We start from the raw sequence: 25,098 nt of genomic DNA, 5'->3' as shown, positions 1-25,098 counted from the left end.
CTAATGACAAAATGTAAATAAAGAGATATACTGAAAAATAATTACTCAATAATAAAAAAAAAATATTTGAAAGAAAGATATGAAAAAGTATATCTTGTTTTTTTACTGTTAACTATAAAAATACCATTTCATTTTAATGTAACTATGCTTAAACTTAAATAAAAACAGTACAACTAAAATTCCTAGTAATTAATACAATGCATTAAATAAAAACTAATTTAAAAATGAAATGATAGAGTTTTTAATTTTGCAAGAAAAAAAATATGCTGAGGACAGAATTTGTTAATGATAATAATTAACTTACAATATCAGAATCTAATCAATTTTTAATTAAAGCTAAAGATAACAAAATTTAATGAAAACTAAGTTTTTCTCCTGTTTCATATGTACATGGTTGCACATGTGACATATATATGTACTCTTATTTATGATTACTGTAAAATGAGAAATTTGAAATAAAAGAGTGTATTTCTATTTTTATTCTTATAATACTCATTTTATTTGGATTTTTTATTTAATAGTAAATGCAACTGTAGTAAAGTAAAGGAATCAAAGAAAGATATAAATCAACTAAACAACATTTTTTTGGGTGGATATATACAAAATTTGTTTTTTTTCTTCTAATGATATATATATATATATATATATATATATATATATATATTTATTGAATGAAAGACATTAATGATCCACTTAAAATTAATATTTCAAAGATAAAATAATAATACTTCTTTAATTTGAAAGTTAATGCTTGAATGCATGAAGTCGTCACCTTCTACAAAGTGACATAAACCATTAATTTATCTCTTTATGAGTGTTAACTCCATTGAAGAATCTTCCACCTCATCTATGACACTACTCCTCTTTATGAAAGAACCAAGACCCCACTCCAACATAGAAAAATGTAAAACAAAACTAAAAATGTTCCCATGCTGCACCATGCACCATAACACAACTTGCAGCCTCATTCTTCATCACTGATCCACCTGTGGACTCCACAAATCACACATTTCAACCATGTAAGTTCAAAATGTACAATGATGATGCCAGCTGTCCAAAGCACAGAAGATGATCACTGGTTTTGATCACTGTGGTCTCTGACGTGTCATCCATTGCATGTCTCTGATTCTGAGAGATGATGGTCCATGCATGAATTCATGGCTTTATTAACTCAGAAAGTTACAAAACAAAGGTCCCTGGTTTTTACCCTAGCTTTTCATTTCAATCAGAAATTTCTCTATATAAACCCTATAGAGCAAGAGCAACATCACCAACTCTCTCTAGTTCTAGCATAAGCTCTTTCTTTGCTCTACTTGTTGTTGTTTCTGAGTGTGTTCTTGTGCAGTTTCTTTGCTGCCATGGCTGCATCTGTTGACCCTCTTGTGGTGGGTCGAGTAATAGGTGATGTGGTCGACATGTTTGTCCCCTCAGTCAACATGTCTGTGTACTACGGTTCCAAACATGTCACAAGCGGATGTGACATTAAGCCATCCATTGCAGTCAACCCACCTAAGCTCACTCTAACTGGAAAGAAGGAAAACCTTTACACTCTGGTAAAAAATTTTGGTCTGTTTTTCTTTTTCTGATTAGAATCTGATTAGTGTCTGATGTATCTGTTTAAAGGGTTGGTGATTCTTTCTGAGAATTCTGATTGTGAGAAATTGTTAGTTGTTTAGATTGTTGTAGACTTTTATAATGTATAAAGAGTTGAAACACCTTATTCATATTTATTTAAAGGAAAAATCTCACATGCAAGAGGTTTTTTGATTTGCATGCAGATTATGACTGATCCTGATGCACCAAGCCCCAGTGAACCAAACATGCGTGAATGGATCCACTGGTGAAAGAATTTCTTTTACTTGTTTCTTTGTTCTAAGAGTTTATAGCTTTTCTGGATATATAATTAAGGTGATGTTGCTGTTGTAATTTTCAGGGTGGTGGCGGATATACCTGGTTGCACAAATCCCTTTCGTGGTACTTAATACAAAAAAATTCTGAGATCTGCTTTACATTTTCATTTTTGTTGCATGCACCAGTTCTAATTTTTTCTTTTAATGTGGTACAGAAAATAAATTGATCTTTTGATCTGCTCCATTGGGATGATAAAATAAAGTTTAATCATCAATGAAGTTGAATTATGTTGCATGCACGGTTAACGAGTTCAGTCTTTTTTTTTTTCTGTGACAGAAAATATTTGATGTTGATCTCTTTCATATCTTAACATCTTTTTACTTTTATAAAAAAAAAAACAGTTAGATTATGTTGCATGCACATGTAAGTGGATTCAATTCTATTTTTTGTTATGAAAAATAATGAGAATAGGTGTCGAAAGATCCACTGCCTTAAACTTACTCTCTGATTTCAGAACATTTTGTTTTCTGATGTTTCAATTCATCAAGTATTTTTTCTACACCTGTGCTACAATTTGACTACAGTGTCTTTGTCTTCCACGTGCCTGTTGTGAACATGAGTCACTAGAAAATATGATCTAAATTCTGAAAGAATTACAAGTTCATTTTAAGAGTTAAGTTGAAAAACCATTTTACTAAATCAACTTTTTATTGTTTTTTTTTTCTCAAGGCATGCACCAATTCAGCTAACAGGTGTTGGCCAGAGAATCTTGTGTTATACTATGTTCACACGTGTCCTTGCATGTCCCCAAAATGCACTGTTTTGTTTCAGAATCATCAATGTGTCAAACACACTCCAAAGAAAAAAACAAATTCTGAAATCTCTGCATCATTAGTAGCCTAATATCTTCCATTCAACATTGTTTTGTAGCAAACAACTATAATTCTCTTACATGCAAAAGAAAACTAATAATGAAACTTCTTTTTATCATCATTAATCATTAATAATAGATCTAACTCTTATACAGAAACAATCAAACACTTCACTCTCAGAATCTACAAATACATCACACCCAGATGAAATATAATGAAAAGTAATAATGGAGTAATCGTGTTGCGTGCAGGAAAAGAAATCATCCCATACACTGGACCAAAGCCACCTGTGGGAATCCATCGTTACATCTTTGTGCTCTTTGAACAGAAAGCACCAATGGGTCCTGTGGAACAGCCAGAAAGTAGAGGGAACTTCAGCACTAGAACTTTTGCAAAGGACATGGATTTGGGTCTCCCTGTGGCCACAGTGTATTTCAACTCTCAGAAGGAACCTGCTTCTAGGAAGAGATGAATCATCACCTTCTTTCAATCTATGCATCTATCAGACACCAACCATATCTGAATTAATCTCTATCAGTGTGTGTAGTTACATAGTAGGTTAGGGTTTTGGGTGTTGTGCACTTCATTTCACTACCTTTATCTACTTTTGTTCTATTCACATGTCTCTTTTTCCTTCACTTTTTCCTTTGGTTTGTAATAACTCTTGGTGTGTATCTCTTGCTTTATATCATAATCTAAAATTATGAGCCTTCATGTTTATATTTGTATTGTTGTGCAATTTATCATACCATCACTTTAATCATATCAGTAAAGGAAAATAAAAATCAATAACTCTGTGATAAAATAAAAACAAATAATATATGTTTATAATTATATATAGAGAATATTTATTAGGATGTACTAATATTGAATTTAAAATGTATATATACAAAGAAGAATAAAAATTGAATTTTTATTAGTACCTATATAATTTACCCAGTGATTGGATTATTTGGTAAAATATTTGTATATTGTATTTATGTTTTGAAAATATTGATTATATTCATAAGTTTTATTTCTTTCTATTTTTTTTTTAAATATTTTTTATTAATAAATATAATAAAAAATATTTCAAGAACTTTGTACACAAGATAAAACTACCATTCCTTCCAACTACTTAAAAAGTTAACCCAACCTCAAACTATAAGTAAACTATTTTAAGAAAAAAAACAAAAGTACAAAGTTGTACATTACAAGAACTTGGACTTGAAAGTCCTTTGACACCCCTCCATTCCAATTGAGAAGGACTTCCATCTTTAATACATATGTACTTCATTCATTGAACCTCAATATCAAGATCACAATTTTGCACACTTCAAAGTTTATATTAGTACTACCTACCACCTATCCTAAATTTGGCAGTTGGTTGAAATGCAAATATGCAAATTTTTGCAAATAGTCCAACTCAAAATCTTGGTGGTTAATTAAAATGTAAATTAACAATTTTTTTTTTCTAATTGATATATATGTAACCAAATTTATGTTTAAAATCTTTTCAATGAATTGTTGCTTTATGAATGTATGGCATGAATGTATGGCTGGCTAACTGTAAAGTACATTTCTTTAAGCTATAGATAATTTAGATAGTCAGGAAATGAAAGGTTTTTGTTGGTAACGCAGTATATGACTAGAAAGATGTGATTTAGTGGTCCAGACTAGAATGCAAAATCTTGGTGTTACAGTCATATTTGTAAAATTGTGCAATTCAATCTCGTACGTATAATTGGGCTTGAACATTATTCTTATGGATGGGCTAAGTGGAAGTTGGGCTTCATAGGATTTTTTTTTAAGAGTTTAAACATATTTATGGTCTTAATATGATTATTTTGTATGCATATCTTTTGTAGTTTGTGTTGTTTGTACTATAAAATATTTATGTTTTGTATAAGGTTGTGAAGACAACTAGGTATAGATAAAATAAAACTTCTTAACATTTTGTAGCATTAAAAAGACTTTAAAGGTAAATTTAAAGTTCGACTTCAATTTTCTTCATTTAAGAATGTTGAAATCAAGTCATAAATCTCCATTTCTCAAACTCTAACAGAATGTTATAATTTTTATTTTAAAGTTTTTTTCTAGTTGTCTTATTGTAAAATCTGTAATGGACTTGGGCCTATTCTAAAGGATTAACTATCAGAATGGATTATTTATAATGGATCATTCATAGTAAAATATCATAAATAATAATTGAATATAACTTTGGTTCAATAAATATAGGTTATTGTCCTTATATATGGTTTTAACTAAAGAAGTGAAATATGCATTCATAATGTAAAATAATTTTACATTGAGGTTCACTAAGAAACATCATATATATTTAAATTTATTTTGCTTTCATATAATAGTTATTTTAAAAGCCAAATTAACAATAATTGGTTAGTAAATTGTTGTATACTATATCAACTCATCCACTAAAATTGAGTTCAATTTCAAGTTCAAACCTTTTATATATATTGGTTCACCACTTGAAGAAACACTTATTAAAGAACCTAAATTAAAAGTATCAAACATTAAGAGTATTTGAATATGTTTAATACATGAGGAATTAACCTTTGTTTATAAGTGGAAAAATGGTTCAGAAAAGATACAAAGGAAATTTAGGAGACTGTCTCTTGAGAAAAATCCCTTAAATTTCCATAATTTATCCAATTTTTTTTGGATGAACCTTGAGCAAGAACCTCCAATGATAAAGTTTTAAATCATTTTAGTTAATATTTACTATGTCCATATATACATCAAATTTAGTTGGTATTTTCTATTAAGTTCTAAAAAGACATCAATTTAGTACATTTTTTTAAATCCAAACCAAAACTATTTTGAAGTTTCTAAACTAAATTTCCAAGTTAGCAACTCACAATTTAGTCTATCATCAAGTCTAAAATATGCATATGAAAATAATTTCAACAATATATTACCTTCACATATGACAACAAATTTTACTATATCATACCTTCGTACATTCATTCAAATTACATCAAATAAAATTCTCAATCATTAAATAATAATAATAATAAAGACCCAGAATTTACTCAAAACCCACAATTCAGTCTTATTAGTTCAGCAAGTCAACAGCAACAAAATCTCAAAAACAACCAATTTAACAAAATTATCAATTTGATTCTTAACAATTTTTATGTGAGGACCTTATAACATAACCTTAAATTATCATTAATAGCCAAAATTTGAATTTAAAACAAAAGTAGGTTTTCTTCTCTTACCCTAGTATGTGTGTATTCTAATAAAAAGAAGAATATGAAGCAAAACACAACTCATTGATTACCTCAAACTTCATATCCTAGCCTTCAACACTCCATCATTAAGCTCAAACTCACAAAACATGCATGGGAAATTATAGATTCAGAAGAAGAAACTTGCCTAATATTACACTCCAAAGTTGATATTATACACTTCCTTTAAGTAATATGTAAACAATTTCCCCAAAAAAAAATTCTGAGAGATATCTCTAAAGAGAAAGGGAGAGAACAAAAGAACAGCAGTAGATGAATGATGAGAACAAAAGATTTTCATGCTAAACATTGTGAAGCAAACAAAGTCTTGCTAGAAACTCAATTTCGCTGTCTTTCCGACCTTGGGAACAAAAATGTCATCACTGAGAGAGAAAAGTGCAACGTTTAATGTAACCAAAATAACTTTTTCAGTATGCTTTTACCATTATTCCTTACACTTTTTTTACCAAAACTTATATATAGATCTGCAATATCTAACATCTATGTTAATCTTTTGCGTTTTATCAGACAAAGATTACGAACCATAGAAAGATAAAATTTGGTATATATAATGTTCAGTTGTGTTCTCACTGAGGGGATGGAAAATATATTAAAAAACCAACTCAAAGCATCACAAAATTCTCAGTAAGCATTTCTTAAGAAAACAAAAGAAATTATAACCTCCTACTTTGCATGAGGTTGTCAACTAGATATGGAATTACGTGTGGATAACAGTAGAAAATTTTCAAAAATGAAAGGATAGATTACATAGAAATCTTCGTCTAACTAGTTTTTCTTATTTTGCTGGGTGTTTATAGCTGTTGATTTGAATGAAATCTATCAAAAAGTATGGAGTGGTGATATTTTGGGTTGATGTTTTGCTTTGAATCTCTACCACAATGTTAGTAGCTTTAGACTAACATATATAAGGATTAAGTTATTTCTGAAATATCTTTATTATTTATTGTTTTTCTGATAAGAAAACTTGAAGTAGTTAAGAAAGATGGTGAAAGATAATTGCCCATTACAAAAACCAGAAGTTATATGTGTTTGTGTGTGGACTCAAGGTCGAACAGACAACGAGATAAAGATTAATCTAGCAAGAGAGTGTTCACTTGACAAAGGAAAGCATGAAAATCACTCACCACACCACAGTTGCTTCATGAATATTTGTTAGAAGCTCTTTCTCTTTGTTTGTGAGGTGAAGATTAAGGTGATGAAGAAGAGCATTGGAAGGTGAAATGAAGCAGAGAGAGAAGAGGAGGTGATTAGGTTTGGCATGGCCATGAGTATAAATAGAGAGCAATTGCAGTGAAATATGTAGCAGATGACTAACCAGCAACCTTGACTTTCAGGTATGTCTGATGCAACAAGCATGGAGATTTGAACATGTATACAATGGCAGAGAGAAAAGGGGTAGATACAAGAATTTCAAGACGTTGAAGAGTAAATGAAAGCAACCACATTCACCAACTAGATATCCTACCAAATTGTTTAAGAATAATAATGTTATCCAAATTATTCTTAAAAGCTTTTAAACTTTTTAGAAAGTTACAACATTGGAGTTTTATGGTGGAATTGATGTCAAATGTCACACCTACCCTAGTGCATATTTACTTCAACTTCTTTTAAAAAAGCCTTGATAAATAGTAATTTTTTTCTCAATGGAAATAATGCCAAAATTAATTCCAACAGATATATAAAAAATTATGCTTGTTACTTTTCTTCTTTTTCTTAATATCCTACTTAATTTTAATTTTAATTTTAATAAATAATTTGATTTAATTTACTAACAACTCAAATTGAATTCTTCTTTACTCACTACAACAAGAAACTAATTAAATATCAACTAATGTAGAGATAAAAAATAATTATTCATTATATTAACTAATTAAATATATTTTATAAACTAAAACTAATTATTGGTATCTAAAATAGTTTCTATTATTAATAAAAATGTATAAAATAATTTCTAATTAAATTGATATTTATTAAAGTTGTAACTACTAACTATTTATATTGTAAAATAAGTTTTAATTAAAGTAGTATATGAGTACTTGTGTTTCTATTTATGTTTTTATTTTTTATTATTATGTTAGCTAAGTATTTTTTTTATCCAAATAATGTGTTAAGTGCTCTTAATATCAATCCTTATTGTGTACTTTGACTTTAAAGGTTAGTACCACTATTTTTAGTATGTTTTGGCTATTTTGTTTCATTATTATGTTATTTTCTCTTTCTTCATTTTACATTGTTTATTATTCCTCTAAATTTTTTACATCAAATCATATAATTTTTACATATAGGTCCTATTTTATAAAGACCAGCGAACTTTTTATATATGTTTACCTTATAAAAATTTAATTTGCGATAAGTACTTTTAGTTTAACTTATCTTAATTTTTCTTTTTTTTTATCAGTAAAGAATGAAATGAATTAAAAATAATTTAATCCGTATACAAATATTTTTCTATTTTTAAATATTTTAATTGCTTACATTGGCTTTTTGTTTTGTTAGTTCATAAAATTTCTTCTCACAACTAGGTTATTCTTTGATAAGAAATTTGTTTGGTGAAATTCTTTAGATAACTAGGATTTTGGTACATTTCCAATCATTTGTAAGTTATTACTTTGAATGCAAGTAATTTTAGGTGAAGAAAGTTATCTTTGATAATGTGTATTGGAATTGAATTTGGTTACACTTCTCTATTTTCATTACTTAGCATTAGGAGGAGTCAAAGTGAATTGGTACTAGTTAAAATAGGTAAATTGTTCTTTTATTGAGTTTTTGGTGGTATTTTAAATTTGTTGGAATAGTTACATTTAAATCGAAAATAATTTAGGTTTCAATTGCTAGGTTTTGTAAACCTTATTGTTTCTTCATATTTTGCACGAGTGTTAACACTCAAAGTAAGATTACTAAAATCGAGTTTATAAATATTATTGTTTAAGTAACTATTTTGATGTTCAAAGTTAAGGATGCTTAGAATCGAATCAAATAAAAAAATCAATAATTGATTTATTGATTTGGATTTTTTCTAAATTGAGTGATTTAGTTAAATTTAGGGTTTGACAATTTAAAATCGACTCAAAGTAAATAGAATCAAAATTAATTATTTAAATATTATTATGTTACCTATTATTTTATTAATATATGAGAAATATATGTGAGAGATAGAATGGCCTAACATGTCTAACTTGATTTATGCTTATAATTTGTGACATGGACCAACATAGTATGTTTAACATAAGAATAAAGTGGAGGAAAAGTTGTCTTAGTGGTGTGAATATTACATTATTAACCCCAAAAAAGAAAAGTGCAAAAGCAAAATAATACGTTACTAGAAATAAAATAATATATCTAAACAAATAGTTTAATAATATACACAATAGTGTAAAGAATAATATTTAATTAATTATATTGGAATAGAAAATGAAACCCTTTATCATGATATAACATTAAACTGTCATGTGAATATGTTAGATGTTGAGTTGGAGAAATTGGATTTACTTATATAAGAGTTGACCAATAAATTATTTTTTAATTTATTTATTATTTGTAAATAAAAAAAAAATAGTGTGAAAACCAAACACATATATTAATAAAAAATATATATATAATAAATCTGCACAATTGATGTAAACCAAACTGTTATTTGGTTTTGTTTAGATTTTCAAAAATTGTCGGTCAATATTTCCTATTACATATATATATTTATTTGAGAGTTATATCTATGCCTTGATTTATAGTTAAAAAACGAATTAGTTATATAATAAATTATTATTTTATTTATAGTCATACGCGTATATGACTTATTTATAAAATTGATTTATGCATGTTTTGTAGTTCACTTTTTTTTTTCTTTTTATGGATGTATATATATTTTTTGTGTGTATATTCTTTAAAAACATTTTTAGTTTTACAAATCATATATTAAGGAACATTTCTATTAAATTATAATTACATGAAATATTCCGTGAATCTTTGTTACATTATCTTATTATTGGTAAAGAAATTTCTTCACACTTATTCATTTACATATATAAAGAATGATTCAAAATACTTCTTGAAAAAAGTGGAATCATCTTATATAAGGTGATGAACAAGCAAGGAAAGTTTTATGCATTAGAAGAGTACTCATAGTGTTAGAATATGGATTTGATGAATTGAAGTTTAGGAAAATATAGTACTAGATAAATTAAATGTATTATGTTGATTTATTTAGGATTGTAATTAATCATTAATTTTTTCAAAATTCTTATATATAGTGTAGTGTGTAAAGTTGGATAAACACTTTAGTGTTTTTTTTTATAAATAGTATTTTTTTTAATCTATAAATAATAAATAAAATAAAATGAGACACGTCCCAATCCTTTTACAGATATTTAAGAGGTGTCTCAATCCTTATACAGAAAGTGACCAATGTCAACCTGCTAACACCAAGACAATCTTTAAACTCAAAATAGTTGTTTAAAGATAGATCATTTATACCTAATTTTCTTTATTAATTTTTTTGTTACCATTTTTTTTAATAGTTATAACTCTTGGGTCTATATATCTATATATGTTATGGTTGTTATTCTTTCATAAATGTTGCACAATAAAATGTATTTTTTTATTTTTTTTTACATTTGATGTATTTCAAAAAAAAATTGTTTTTCAGTCAAGTTTAACATCAAGATTGTTTTTTAAAAATATTTTATAACTAAATCAGTTTCAAGCGTGAAACTTCGAAGCAATATATGAATATACTTTGCTAATTGATATTCTCTCTTTTTATTTTTTAGTTAATTTAAAATGTTTTAAAATAAATAAAAACATAAGAGATTATATTTAAAAACGAATGTTAATTACCATAAGAAAACTCAAACATTGAAAATAGATCAATATTTTATTATTAGTTAAATTTATGTTGATGATTAATAAAAGTTTGTGTATGATTTTTATAAGTTATTGAAGAACAAATATGAATTCAAGAGGATAAATAAACTTATAGTGACGAAATTAATTAGAATTAACCCATCTTAAGTAAACTAGACACTATTGAGTTACATGCAAGTTTATTCTAACTTACAAAGATTTATTAATTTTATTTTTCTTATTTTCTTCTTATAAGGGTTTATTTGTTTATCTAAATATAACATTTTTTCTTCACAAAAATATAACATTTTTTACAAAGCTAATTTAGGATTTCAAGAAGAAAAATTTACTTTTCCTTTAACTTTGTGAAAAAATTATACTTAATCTTGAATATAATTTCTAAAACAATTAATAAAAAATTGACCATCTTCCTTTACAAGTAATTAGAAAATATAGTTTATCTACTCCGCAATAAACTACAACTAACTAAATTCTCTTGTTGAAGAAATAATAAATTAAAATATAAACATTACGTTGACATATGTCTTACGTGTCTGTGTTGGATATATGTATCGAACATCGACACTTATAATACATGTATGGATGAAGTATGAAATTCAGAAAATATTTATTGAATTTTTAATAATTATAACACAGTTCTAACGCAATTTTAATTAATTTTCTAAAAACTTAAACTTACTGTATTTAATTATAATTATAAAAAAAATCATCTTAAATCAAAAGAAAAATTAAAACATATTTATTATTAATTTATATAATTCATAATTATATAATTTATAGATATAATTTTTTATCTACATTTTAAAAATTATACTTGTCTCCTTTTTAGTGTTTACTACATTTTCTAAAATGTTAAATTTGGATTAGTAAATAAATATTTATTTAATTGATATAATTATTAACATAAGATGTTTAAAAGATGAGTGAACATCGTGGCATGTCTCAACTTTGTTGTTGAAACAGAGCTTGGTCGGTTACAACATCGTGCTCTGCAACTCTTTCTCTCTCTCTCTCTCTGTTTTCACTGTGACTGAAGCCGCAAAGTAATTTCTCTGAGAAGAGAAGATGAGCCACGAGTTGAAGGAGACGTACGCGTGCATGCCCACGACGGAGCGTGGCCGCGGGATTCTGATCTCCGGCGACGCCAAGTCCAACTCCATCGTCTACACCAACGCCAGATCGGTGGTCATCATGAACCTCCAGAACCCCCTTGACGTCTCCGTTTACGGCGAACACGCCTACCCCGCCACCGTCGCGCGCTTCTCCCCCAACGGCGAGTGGGTCGCCTCTGCCGACGCCTCCGGCACCGTCAGGATCTGGGGCACGCGAAACAACTTCGTTTTGAAGAAGGAGTTCAGAGTCCTCTCCGGTCGCATCGACGACCTTCAGTGGTCCCCCGACGGCCTCCGAATCGTTGCCTGCGGCGACGGCAAAGGGAAGTCATTAGTCCGCGCTTTCATGTTAGTTCTCCCGACAAACTTCTAGAACCTTCTCCAAGCTTCTATCTCTGTGTGTGATCTGTTCTGTTTGACTTCGTTTGACTTTAAGATCTCTTTTGTTGATAATGTTGTTTACTGTGCGATGAAGGTGGGATTCTGGGACTAATGTTGGAGAATTTGACGGTCACTCGCGCCGAGTTTTGAGTTGTGCATATAAACCCACGAGACCTTTTCGTGTTGTTACCTGTGGAGAGGATTTTCTTGTCAACTTTTATGAGGGACCTCCTTTTAGATTTAAGCTATCTCACAGGTATGTGTTGTGTGTTACTATGAGAGAATAAACTTTACAAAATGGTATTTTAGGCATCACTTACACTGTGCATTTGTGAATGAGGCGGAAAAAATATGATCTTTTGATACAGCTGAGAACAGTATTTCTCTGAAAGTAGCTTCTGTGCTCTAGTCCTTCTTTTGAAAAACTTAAAAACGCTGCTACTTTAAAGGGTTTTTAGATGGAATTGCAACTGTTGGATATTGCTATGTAAATGTATGATCATTTAGACCTGAGTTTCTCTGTGGATTTTATTTTGAGAGATTCGTGGTGCGTCTGTTTTGGTTTGTTCTTCTCCTTGGAACTGATATCGTGATAATCGGGTATGTACAGGGATCATTCAAATTTTGTGAATTGTGTAAGATATTCTCCAGATGGCAGTAGATTTATAAGTGTAAGTTCTGACAAAAGTGGTATCATCTTCGATGGAAAAAGTGCAGAGAAGATTGGCGAGTTGTCTTCTGAAGGTGGGCATACTGGAAGTATTTATGCTGTTAGCTGGAGTCCTGATGGAAAACAGGTGAGTTAACTTCGGAGTATTTATGGCAAGACCCTTATCCCCTGTTGATGTACTTTGATGGAAACTTGGTGTCTTATTGAGTAGAAATAGGGTAAATCTCAATTCCAAAGATAAAAGGCTGCAGCTCCTTCCAGTTCTCTCTAAGATAACAAGATAACTTCCTCTTGACCTCCCCTGTTATTTTTAGGCAGCAAACCGTGTTTCTTTAACCAACAAATCAAACAAACTACTCTTTTTTAACTAAGGGGTATCTATCATACAAACATACATGTTATTTTTCCATGATGTTCCTCTGTAAGTGATGCCTTTCATGCACGTTTTTTAACTTTTCTTATAGTTTATTTTGTTATCTCGTCTTTTGTGGAAAAAAAAGTCCATCTTATGTAGAAGGATTTCATATGTATAAACGTTAAATATTAGGCCTGTGTTTGAATTTATAAAACCAATAAGTATTTGCAATTTTACTTCTTGTTGTTGTTGTTTCATACATGTTTTTTATTGCTTGTACTGTTGCTAGACACCTCAAGGCATGTTGATACAGTTTGCATAGTTCAATGTTGGGCTAGGTAATTTTTTAGGAATGTATATAAGAAAACTGCTGTAATTGCTGAATTGTTAGGTTTTTCCTCCATTTCTTTTTTACTTGTCTGTTTTTGTGCAAGTCTGCAATGCACATTTGGAGTAATAACGATCTGATCTAAAGTTGTAATGCTGTCTATAGGTGTTGACTGTGTCTGCTGACAAATCTGCTAAAATATGGGACATATCAGAGCACAATATCGGAAAGGTGAAGAAAACTTTGACTTGTCCTGGCACTGGTGGAGTTGAAGATATGCTAGTGGGGTGCCTATGGTTGAATGATTATCTTGTCACTGTTTCTCTGGGTGGGATAATATCCATATTTTTAGCAAGCGATCTTGATAAAGCCCCGACAGCATTTTCTGGACATATGAAAAATGTTTCCTCCTTATCTATTCTTAGAAGTAACCCTAAAGTGCTCTTGTCTAGCAGTTATGATGGCTTAATAGTTAAGTGGATTCAAGGGATTGGATATAGTGGAAAAGTACAAAGGAAGGAAGGTTCTCAAATCAAAAGCTTAGTAGCTGTAGAAGAAGAGATTGTTACATCTGGATTTGATAATAAGGTGAATGTTTTGCTTATATTCTTTGCTAATATGAGAATGATAATAGTTATACTACTGTTTACTCAATTTCCATCTCCATTGGTTAAAAAATCTGCTATGCTTGTCATTTGCATTTAAATAGTATATTCGTATGGCATTATCCATGTTGGTAGTAATGTTTCTGACAGGATATGGGACTGGATTAGAAAATAGTTGGAATGGGACTAGTAATGTTACAGGAATTTGCACCAAGTACAAAGAAGCCTTTGATTTGGGAAGTTTATTCCTGAATTCAATAATTGGGAATAGAGAGGATAATTAGTTGCACTCACTAACTTAGCAAATTGGTTAGGGCCACGTAGCTGAAAATATAGGGAGGAAGACAAGGGTGCCATAGGCATGCTTGGATAATCACGTTGCTTATGGAGAATAACTTTCTGTGAGGAGCCTGAGGCTCTCATTGAGTTCCTTTGTAAGAGCTTTGGCCCAGTTACATCATCAGTTTGGTACTTCATTTTTTCTATCCAATATATTTGCTTCTTATGATCCGCTGATGATGTAAGGACCATATTTTCCCCATTGTGGTCAATTGAACTTGGTAAATGGTAACATAACAATTGCTTTACTAAGTGGGAAGTGTTATAGTTTTTATATTAATATTCTTGTAATCTTATTTTATTTGTCTTGGTATTACTTGGAACGATGAATTTTGCTCACTGGTCATCTATTGTGCTGTCTATCTATTGTTCCTGGAAAGAGATTTAAGAAATCATTGTTTATTCTTTACAGTATGATATCTTCATACCTGTTTTAGTGTTGTTAGAAAGCCATGCAGCAACTGTGACATAGTTCTTCTTCATAGTCTTTTTGGGGGTACGAAATTTCATGGCATGGAGAAGTATGGGTTTCTTCCTCTAATTGCCCCTCTTTCTTTCTCTTTTGACAACCAGATAAGGCGAGTTTCTTTACATGGGGATCAGTGTGGAGATGCTGAGGCCATTGATATAGGAAGTCAACCAAAGGACTTGAGTGTTGCACTTCTTTCTCCTGAACTAGCTCTAGTCTCAATTGATTCTGGAGTTGTCATGCTGCGTGGTACAAAAATTGTGTCAACCATTAATCTGGGGTTTGTTGTGACTGCATCTACTGTCTCACCCGATGGAAGCGAAGCCATTATCGGTGGACAGGATGGTAAATTACACATTTATTCTATTTCTGGTGATACTCTTGTAGAAGAGGCTGTCCTTGAGAAACATAGGGGTGCTATTAGTGTCATACGATATTCCCCAGATGTTTCAATGTTTGCATCAGGGGATGTCAACCGAGAAGCTATAGTGTGGGACCGTGCCTCCCATGAGGTAAGTGCAACTTTGATAGCCAAAGTATTACATTTAAGGCTTTCTCTCTAATGTGCTTATTTTGCTTCTGGATGTGTAAGAAATAACTTTTTGTGGCATTACTTGTTTAACTTTTTCAACACATTTTTTTTGTTTGTTTTCAGGTGAAGCTTAAGAACATGTTGTATCATAGTGCTAGGATAAACTGTCTTGCATGGTCACCTGATAGCAGTAGGATTGCCACAGGATCTCTTGACATGTGTGTGATCATATATGAAGTTGATCAGCCTGCATCTAGTAGAATTACCATAAAGGGTGCTCATTTAGGTGGGGTTTATGGGTTAACATTCAGTGATGAGTATAGTTTGGTTAGCTCAGGTGAGGATGCTTTTATCCGTGTTTGGAAGATAACCCCTCCTTGAAGGTCAATTTGGAAGAGAAGTAAATGTGGGAAAATATTTGTTGGATTTGAAATTTCCTGCTTTAGAAGGCTTCTAAAATTCAAAACTGATGAGAATATGCTTATCATCATAAGTTGGTCTTATCACATTCCTCTTTCAAATTTCAAGTCTCGGTTTGGTAATCACCCTGCTTGACATCTTTGGTTTGAAGTTGAGGCCATTTTCTTGTTGCCTTTTATAAGTAACTGTTTTGTATGAGTTTCGATCTCTAGACTTTGATGGTACCAGTGTACATCACTATTTGTCTTGGTTTGCTCTGGATAAAACCAGTTTATGATACCAAAGATTTTTAATAGTTGCCATTGCCACAATTGTCAAAAGAATCTTCTTGTGTACATTATTACAGGGAATCAATATGGATACTGAGTTTTTGTGTTAAAAGTGTTTAGATTAGAGAGCACAGACAACGAATTTTCCCCATTCAAAACCTCACTGTTTGAGGCCAGATTGATTGTAATGTTTGTTAATCTATTTAATGTGATCACCAAAGAAAAAGTACACAAAACCTCTGTTTGTGATTCAGAATTGAACTATCTAGATATGAAGGAAAGTAATAGGTGGATTAGATTGCTATAATATTGAATAACTTTTTTTAGAGAATATCTAAATTGAATGACTATTTTACACTACAGAAAAACTCAATTTCCATGCATTCTGCAGTTATTTTCGTTTGTTCTCACTCTATTATTGGTGTTTATGTGATGTAGGAAGGTTGCATTGTTCTATTAAGCATAGGTTAAGTTATTTAGACTTATTTAATTTCTATCAATTTGAAATCTTCATTAGATGTTCCTTAGTTTTATGTAACAATAATAATAAACAGATAAACGGCGGTTGTTTAGAAAAACCATAAAGTTCTCAAATGGTGTTTTGCAACATTAAAAATAGAGAAATTTTATTTATTTTTTGTTCTCTTGCTTTTAATATGCAGACTGTTAATATATTACGAAATATTTATTAGTTTTAACTTTTTAAATTTCCTCATTTTTCAAATTTACCCCTTTCGCTACTTAATTCTCACTAATTATCAACTTAGATTATCATAATATAAGGATTTTATAAAAGAAATTTATTAATCTTATTTTATTTTAAGTATATTTCACTGAGCAACGTCAATGTAATTACTTATTAAATATAAAACTATTATTTAATTTTGATGAGTATTCTTCAAAAAAATATTTATCAGAGATAATTCTACTTTTTACAATATATTGGAATATCATTTACAATATTTTTGTTATAATCTTGGGTTTTTTTACATTCTGTTGAAGTGTTTACCCTGCCTTTCAGCCCGTTAGTTTATTCTTTTCAACTTTCTTCGCTTGCCTCGAAAATCACTATCTCTCTTCTTCCTTTTCTTATAAAACTAATTTTTTTAACTATGCAAGTAATATTTGGAAACATAATTTCTATACCCTCAGAAATATAATTTTTGGACTTCTATATTTTATTATATATACATATATACACACACACAATATAACATAATTTTGAGCTGGTTTTAATCTTTATTTTTAAATATGATATTTCGATGAAATTACTTGATGATGCTCTTTAATATATTCTGTTAACCTACTTCATAAAACTAGTATTTTTCGTTATTAAAAGACTAAATTATACATACTTTGAAGCATAAAAGGTTAAATCATTCCGAAAGGGATACCAACAATGGAAAAAAATAAAAAGATCCAATTAAGTTAAATAACGATCAACATTCCCCATAAAAACAGTAAAAATTAACGTTGGTTGGTCAAAACTACACTCATCATACATTTGCAAAATCAACAATTATTAACGTAGAGCGATAAAACTAAAATGAGTGGAGAAATTTATTATTTTTAATTAAAACTACATTTTTCTAACTAAAATCTTCTTTATTGAAAGTAGAAAACATGAGCAAAATTGAATAAAACAAATACTTTTATTTACCCTCTCAAACCTTAATAAATGTACTCGTTACCAAAAAAAGCATAAACACTCGTATTGAACAAATTTAGACCTACGTCACACTAAAGGAGTAAAAAACACCGAATCTAAATACAAAACTAATCATTGATCTTTAATCACCAGAAATAATTAACAACTCCAAAATAAAGAACTTCAGAAGGCTCAACATAGAAACTAACAAGCCTCCCAGCCAAAGCCCAAAGAACTTCCATCGATAAGAAACTTTTCTTACTAAATAAATAAAGAAGGCTCATTAAGATAAAAAAAAATTACCTAATTAGTGTTACAATTGGAAGTAATAGTAAATTGTTAGTGAATGAACAGTGGGGCAACTCTTTTAATTGGAATATCTCGAAAATTTTCCAAAGTAAAGATAATATTAGTTGATAGAAACCAAGATGTTGAAATATCCATGTAAAGTAATAACCAAAACGAACGTTTCAAAAATAAATAGAAGGCCTCAAAGCCACGGTCTTGAACATAAAAATCAATTCTACAGTAAAGCAGTAACTTTGTCCCAAAACTCAAAGCTGATTTGCATCTGAAAACACTAAAACCTTAACCTAATAACGTCCAATTGCCCAAACTCTGACCACGCCATCGGTATAACCACTAAACAAAGTGCTTCCATCTGCACTCCAGTTCAAACTCGTACAATAGATAACCTGCACAATACTCATCCCAATTAAAAACATCACAAAAACTCAACCAATACACCATTAAACAAATCTTAGTAAACAGAGTCTCAAACATATCTTTGTACACAAAGTCTCAGAAAAAACATAACTGTAACTGCTACTTGCATGAAACTAATTGATAAGATATGCTTTGTAATAAAATTTGTTCCAACATTTCAGTGTTGATGTAATTACATACTGCTAAATAAATGGTTGACTAACTTTCTCTCCAAAAGACGTTTTTTTACTAAATACATGGCAAATGTGTTCATGGGTACAACATATCTTGTAATCAAACAAATTGTTAAGATCCCAGGAAGTGCAAACTAATAGGATAAAAAAAAGCATTAAGGGCACGTAACAATTCAAAAGCAAATCAAAATTCAATTCAATACACAACACAAGAGACATGGTTATATGAATTGTAAAATTCAGCTATCATTTCGAGGTTCATGAGTATAATCAATACATTTCTTTACTAACAATGTAAAAATCAAATAAAAAATCTTGTACAAAAAACAATGAAATCAAAAAGTACCTTCTTTTTGTTTGTGTTTCCACCAGTGGTACCATCAGCCTCAGTCTTGAGGTCTACCTTCAAATCCTCAACGATACTCTTACTCTCCAAATCCCAGATCTTGATGCTCTGCTCGGTGGCGGCGCACAGCCAGTACCTGTTGGGACTGAAGCAGAGGGCATGGATAATAGAGCCAGCATCAAGAGAGTAAAGACGCTTACCCTCAGCCAAATCCCACAGCAAAATAACTCCATCTTTCCCACCACTGGCGCAAAGAGAACCATCGGGAGAAACAGCAACAGTGTTCACATACCCACTGTGTCCAGCAAGAGTGTTTCTCAGTTTGCAGTTCGTGAGATTCCATACCTTCACAGTACGGTCCCAAGATGCAGACACAATAGTCGGCTGAAGCGTGCTGGGGCTGAAACGCACGCAGCTAACCCAATCAGAATGAGCATCGCTGTCTTGAATGGTGTACTTGCATTCACCAAGGGTGTTCCACAGCTTGATCGTGCGGTCACGCGACGCCGACACGATCTGACGGTTGTCGATGGAGAACGCCACGGAGAGCACGTCCTTGGTGTGGCCGACAAAGCGGCGCGCGGAAGTGCCGGCGGCAAGGTCCCAGAGGCGGAGTTCGCCGTCCCAGGAGCCGGAGAGCGCAAACTGACCGTCGGAAGAGAGAACGACGTCCTGAACGAAGTGGGAGTGGCCGGTCAAACGGCGGCGGGGGACACCGTAGGTCTTGTCCTCCTTGGTGAGTTGCCACAGGATGATGGATTTGTCGCGCGACGCCGTGACAATCATGTCGGAGTTGTCAATGGGAGTGGCAATCGCCGTTACGACGTCGGTGTGGGCGCGCATGGTGCCGCGGAGAACGAGACCCTCTGCCATTTTTGCTTCTAACAGGAAGACAAAGAACACAGAGATGAGAGATTACTAGGGTTTTCGAGTTCCCTTACTCTGTGAGAGGCTTTTGTGTTTCTAAGCCACGCTTTGCCTCTCGCGAAAGAATATATAGCGGGTACACACAACCTCATTAGGGTTTTCAGATCCTTTTTTTCTTTTCCTCAAGTGTTGCGGTTTCGGTTTACTTCAGGCCCACTATCCCAACTTCTTTCAGGCCCAATATACCCCAACTTCTTTTAGGCCCAACATTCCCAAACTTCTTTCAGGCCCAATCAAAGTTTCAGTATATTAATTAGACTTTTCAATCTCCTCATATGTATGTGGCGCATTAAGATATCTAATTTATATTCGTCAATCAATTATTTATGTATACCTATATATATATATATATATATATATATGCAAAAAGGATTCATTTAAATAATATTTTTTATACACAATTTTTTTTTTACCTTTATTAATATATCTTATTTTATTAATACAATGGAATATGTTATCATTTTATATGAATTACTTAAAAAACAAAAATATTTTTTAACTTTTTTAAATTAATATTAATAGACCGTTTTTATTTGTAAAATAAATTTTACATTCTTCCTTTATTTGTAAAATCATACTCTCGTCGTTTTCCTATCAAATCTCACATATCAAATAAAATAATCTTAATTTTTAATCACTTTCTTCATTCCATTTCGAGCAACTCTATTCTTTTGTAAAGTTATTATTTATTTTTTGTATCTACCATCACATGAATTTTAACTTTAACGTGAATAATATCATACATTCCAATCTCAAAACTACCAGACAAAAAGGTTGAAGAATACGAAAAACTCAAACCAAAACAAAAGAATGTTGATTAATCAATTAATCATTTTTCTTTTACATATTTTTTTTTTTCAATTTTGACTCTTCCCAAATTATTTTTTATATATATTAAATTTCTATCATAATAAAAATAAAGTAAAAAAAAAAATACGGATACATATTCGTGTTCTTATACTTGTGTTTACGCTAATATTAATATGTTTTAATGGGTCATGTTTTTAAATTCATAAACCTTGCATCCAATAATTACATTTATTAATAATATAAAAAATATATATACATAATCCTTCCTAATTTTATATTTAATCAACTATTTCTCCTGAAATAAACAGTAATATCTTACAACATAATCAATTATACACTTATTCTTACAATATAACTTAAATATGATTAATTTTCAGATTATAATTATATCAAAATTTTGCAAATTCCATTTCAATCTTAAGATATTGACATGTTAAGATAAGAAATTTAAAAGATTTATTTAAGTTCGTCACTGCATATTCTCTTCATTACATGACTGCAACAATTAATTGAAAATCATGTTCAAATCTTTTCAACATACCAGCTTTTTTGAAAAAAAAAAATAATAACAAATTTGTAAATGAAAACTAGGATTTTATTAAAGATAGAAAACATAAACTTATATTTTTTATATTTTTATAAGACTTTTAAATATTTGTAAGATGTGCTTGTCTAGAATTATAATGTCCATAAAAATGTGGTTTCAATGTATAATAATTTTGTAGTTACTGGTTTGTTCTATATATTATAAAGTATTTTAATATTAGATGTAGCAGATATAATTTTATATGTGAGTCATATTGTTATATATGTGATTAATATTTTAATATTGAATTTTATCTATATAGACATATAATCAAATGAGTAAGATAAATAAATCACTAATTGCATTAATTAAAATTCCAAATCAGATTAAAAAATATTTTTTGGAAAAATTAGACCATTAAATTTGGTGCCCTTGAAGTTTCTTTCTCAATTCTCAGGTGAGGATTAAAAAACTCAACTTTCACTCATCATTTTCTTCATGAAACCTAAATCCTAAATCTATAGAAATAATTTACTAATATGGACATTTTCTTTCAGAATAAATTTTGTCCACTTTTTTACACTAATTTGATACGTACTGTATAAGTATATGTATAATTAGGTAAATACTTTGTAGTAGCCTATCAATTTTCTAATTGATATTGGTTTGGAGAAAAAGAGAGGAAAAAAAAGAGAGTAAAAAATTAAGTTATTCCAATGAAGAAAAGGAGAGTAAAAATTGAAAAAAAAAAACTGTAAATGATTTGTTGGTGTAATAAAATAATTTTTTTAATATATATTTCAAAATAATTGATGAAATAAAAATTTAAAACAATTTGATATAAAAGTAATGTTAAAATATAGATTAGAGTTTAAAAATAAATTAAAATAAAAAATTATATTTCAAAATAATAATATTAAAAAATTACTTAATAAAATGTCAAAGTTTAAATGAAATGATTTTATTTATTTTATTACACTATAAAAACATATATATTAATAAAATATTAAATTATTTAATTTTATTCATTATTTTTTAACTATTTATTTGTATGATATAAAACACTTATTAATTAATATTAAATTTATTTATTTTATTTGTTTGTTTTATTATACTATAAAAACTCATATCAAGAATCTAATTAACAACAGTGGATTACGCAAACTTAACTAATAATAAAATATTTACAAACAATGAATTATAATCAATTATATTATAACTATTTTTTATTTATTTGTGAACCTAATGAACCATAATGGTTTAAAAAAAAATCAAATCCACTATTGTAATATAGAATGTTGAATCTAATTATTTTTTATTGATTTCACGCTTTATTCTTTATCCGTCTAAACAGTGTTTAAATTAATCCAAAGACATGTTTTTTTTTTAAATGGTATAAATTGACTTCATATTATAACTTATAAAATAAATAAATTAATTCGTATTATATAATTAGATAAATCGTATATGGAAATTACGAAACAATTTTAAAGAATTCGTAATTCATATATGATTTCTGAAATTTAAGAAAAAAAAAGTACATGACAAATATGAGTTCTGACTAAATTATGTAAAAATAATATTTGTGAATAGATAGTATTTGGTTTATATTATTTTAATTAGCATATAAAAACTAATTATGTTTAAATCATACATGTGAAAATGATTTAGGTAAAATGTTGTCTAACTGAATTCGTACTTATTTACAACTTTAGTTATATTATATTATACTAAACCTGTATAAATACATTTAGTTTAGTGATTTTTGTTTTTGTTTTTGTTTTTGTTTTGTAAAAAAATTTGTTAAGTTTTTTTAAATGATTAAATAATTCAAGAAAAAATAGTTGTGCTGTTTTTGTTGAAAATGATATATGAAAAATAATAATGGTGAAATAACCTAAATCTTAGATGTTCAAAATAAATCAAAGACGCTCAAAATAAATCGAAAACCTAAAAATGTAACACTCCGACATTTAAACTCATAACCGTAATACTATCATTTTCAGGATTACGTCTTATGATTACTAGCTACGATTTCAGGATTTATTGCTTAATATTCAAAGTAACACCCTGAAATTGTAACTCATAACCGTAAAACTATAATTTCAGGGTTACATTTTACACTTACTGACTACGATTTCAGGGTTTATTGTAGGGATGATTAAGCGAGATGGGCCGTGCAGGTCGGTCCGTGATCTGCTGGTAAAAAATACGGGGTGTATTGACATTTTCAACCCGCTAACCCACATTAATCCGTCCTGTATTAGCCCGCAATCCGTGCGGGTCAGCAGTGGGGCGGGGCGGACTGACCCGCTAACTCGCAAGAAAAAAAAATTGACACTTAGCAGTAGTAAGATAACGTAATTAGATTTTCACAAAATTTCAAAGAAAGAAACACAACACAATCACGTCAATAATGTTTACGTTTAATGTTTTTGAATTAATGTTTATGTTTATGTTTAATGTTTTGGAATTAGGTATTTTTAATGTTTTGGAAGTGTAATAATAGTGATATTTGATATTTATGTTTAATGTTTTGATGTTTAAAAAGGAATAAAAAAAACATAGGTTTGATAATAACAAATATATAGGTTTAATTTGACAATTTTTTAAGAACAAAATGTAAACAAAAAAAAATATTTAATTTTTTTTTTAAAAAAAGAACGCGGACTGAACCGCAAACCCACGAGTCAACTCTTATACGGGGCAGATTGAGAATTATAGTCTGCAATAACTTTTTGCCACCCCTAGTTTATTGCTTAACATTTTGAGCTTAAGTTTTCGATTTATATAAATTTGTGATTTTACCATTATTATTATTTTCATACATTATTTTCAATCAAAATAACTCAACTAAATTTTTCTTAAATTATTCCAACATTAAAAAAACTAACAAGTTTTATCCGAAGAAAAAAAAAAATCATTGAACTGAACTTTGTTATAGGACAAAACCTTACAACTAGTTACTCTGTTTTTCCTGTTGACCATTTTTGTAGCTATAAAAATATATTGTAAGGTTGTTTTTCAGATCATACTCAATTTATAATTCCTCGTATCTTTCTCCTAATCTAGTACATTTAGAATTCATTGTTTTTTGGCATTCTTTCTTATTCCAATTATTTGAATTTTTTATTATCATATAACTATAACTGTGTACATCAACTTCAACTTGTACACGATAAGTACAAGTTTAAGAATAATATGATATAACTTAAGTTAGTATAACCTTTTACATAAATTATTTATAATTATTTTTTTATGTTAATTAAAATCGTGTACACTATATACGATTAAGAAAATCGTATATTTTTTTTATAACAAGTTTTCATATTAAGCATTATTATGTATCTTGACATCTCAAAAAGACTGACATCTAAAATATAAAAAATTCATATAAATTGTTTTTAAATTTTAAAAATCATGAGTAACGATTTTCTTAAATTTGGATTTGTCCAATTTGTCCATTTTAAAAAAATATGAATTCAAATTGTACCATTTTGGGGAAGAAAAAACTCGAAAGGCATTGTTAGCTTCATTATAAATTACAACTATATAATTTTTTCAATTAATACATTATATTTTTGTTAATGACCTTTACTTCTGTTTGATATATTAAAAAAAACATGAAATC

The 25,098-nt window shown here is 29.4% G+C and overlaps 3 protein-coding genes across 3 annotated transcripts; 2 read left to right on the top strand and 1 right to left on the bottom strand.

Moving 5' to 3' along the window:
* The first annotated feature begins 1,253 nt into the window (after positions 1–1,253).
* On the top strand, positions 1,254–3,443 carry LOC137813016 (protein MOTHER of FT and TFL1). Its single transcript, XM_068615292.1, has 4 exons — positions 1,254–1,553; positions 1,779–1,840; positions 1,934–1,974; positions 2,975–3,443. Exons 1-4 carry the CDS (start codon positions 1,359–1,361, stop codon positions 3,193–3,195), a joined length of 519 nt encoding a protein of 172 aa, XP_068471393.1. The 5' UTR covers positions 1,254–1,358; the 3' UTR covers positions 3,196–3,443.
* An 8,288-nt stretch (positions 3,444–11,731) lies between these two features.
* Positions 11,732–16,423, top strand: LOC137813015 (actin-interacting protein 1-2-like). Its single transcript, XM_068615291.1, has 6 exons — positions 11,732–12,291; positions 12,419–12,580; positions 12,935–13,121; positions 13,843–14,265; positions 15,195–15,602; positions 15,746–16,423. Exons 1-6 carry the CDS (start codon positions 11,897–11,899, stop codon positions 16,001–16,003), a joined length of 1,833 nt encoding a protein of 610 aa, XP_068471392.1. The 5' UTR covers positions 11,732–11,896; the 3' UTR covers positions 16,004–16,423.
* A 1,924-nt stretch (positions 16,424–18,347) lies between these two features.
* On the bottom strand, positions 18,348–20,219 carry LOC137813019 (small ribosomal subunit protein RACK1). Its single transcript, XM_068615294.1, has 2 exons — positions 19,205–20,219; positions 18,348–18,654 (listed from the first exon to the last, which is right to left on the bottom strand). The coding sequence occupies exons 1-2, from the start codon at positions 20,075–20,077 to the stop codon at positions 18,553–18,555; spliced, it is 975 nt and encodes a 324-aa protein (XP_068471395.1). The 5' UTR covers positions 20,078–20,219; the 3' UTR covers positions 18,348–18,552.
* Between the last annotated feature and the right edge of the window lie 4,879 nt (positions 20,220–25,098).

This window comes from Phaseolus vulgaris, chromosome 2 (assembly GCF_000499845.2).
Source record: "Phaseolus vulgaris cultivar G19833 chromosome 2, P. vulgaris v2.0, whole genome shotgun sequence".
Lineage (NCBI taxonomy): Eukaryota > Viridiplantae > Streptophyta > Magnoliopsida > Fabales > Fabaceae > Phaseolus > Phaseolus vulgaris.
This window is presented reverse-complemented; position numbering and strand designations above follow the sequence as displayed.

Bases quoted from the DNA above. Each gene is read 5' to 3' on its own strand.
- LOC137813016 (XM_068615292.1), top strand. From the start codon at position 1,359: ATGGCTGCATCTGTTGACCCTCTTGTGGTGGGTCGAGTAATAGGTGAT. The intron at 1,554-1,778 runs GTAAAAAATTTT...ATTTGCATGCAG, and splicing joins AGGAAAACCTTTACACTCTG to ATTATGACTGATCCTGATGC. The intron at 1,975-2,974 runs GTACTTAATACA...TGTTGCGTGCAG, and splicing joins TTGCACAAATCCCTTTCGTG to GAAAAGAAATCATCCCATAC.
- LOC137813015 (XM_068615291.1), top strand. From the start codon at position 11,897: ATGAGCCACGAGTTGAAGGAGACGTACGCGTGCATGCCCACGACGGAG. The intron at 12,292-12,418 runs GTTAGTTCTCCC...TGTGCGATGAAG, and splicing joins TCATTAGTCCGCGCTTTCAT to GTGGGATTCTGGGACTAATG. The intron at 13,122-13,842 runs GTGAGTTAACTT...TGCTGTCTATAG, and splicing joins GGAGTCCTGATGGAAAACAG to GTGTTGACTGTGTCTGCTGA.
- LOC137813019 (XM_068615294.1), bottom strand. From the start codon at position 20,077: ATGGCAGAGGGTCTCGTTCTCCGCGGCACCATGCGCGCCCACACCGAC. The intron at 18,655-19,204 runs GTACTTTTTGAT...AGTATTGTGCAG, and splicing joins GAAACACAAACAAAAAGAAG to GTTATCTATTGTACGAGTTT.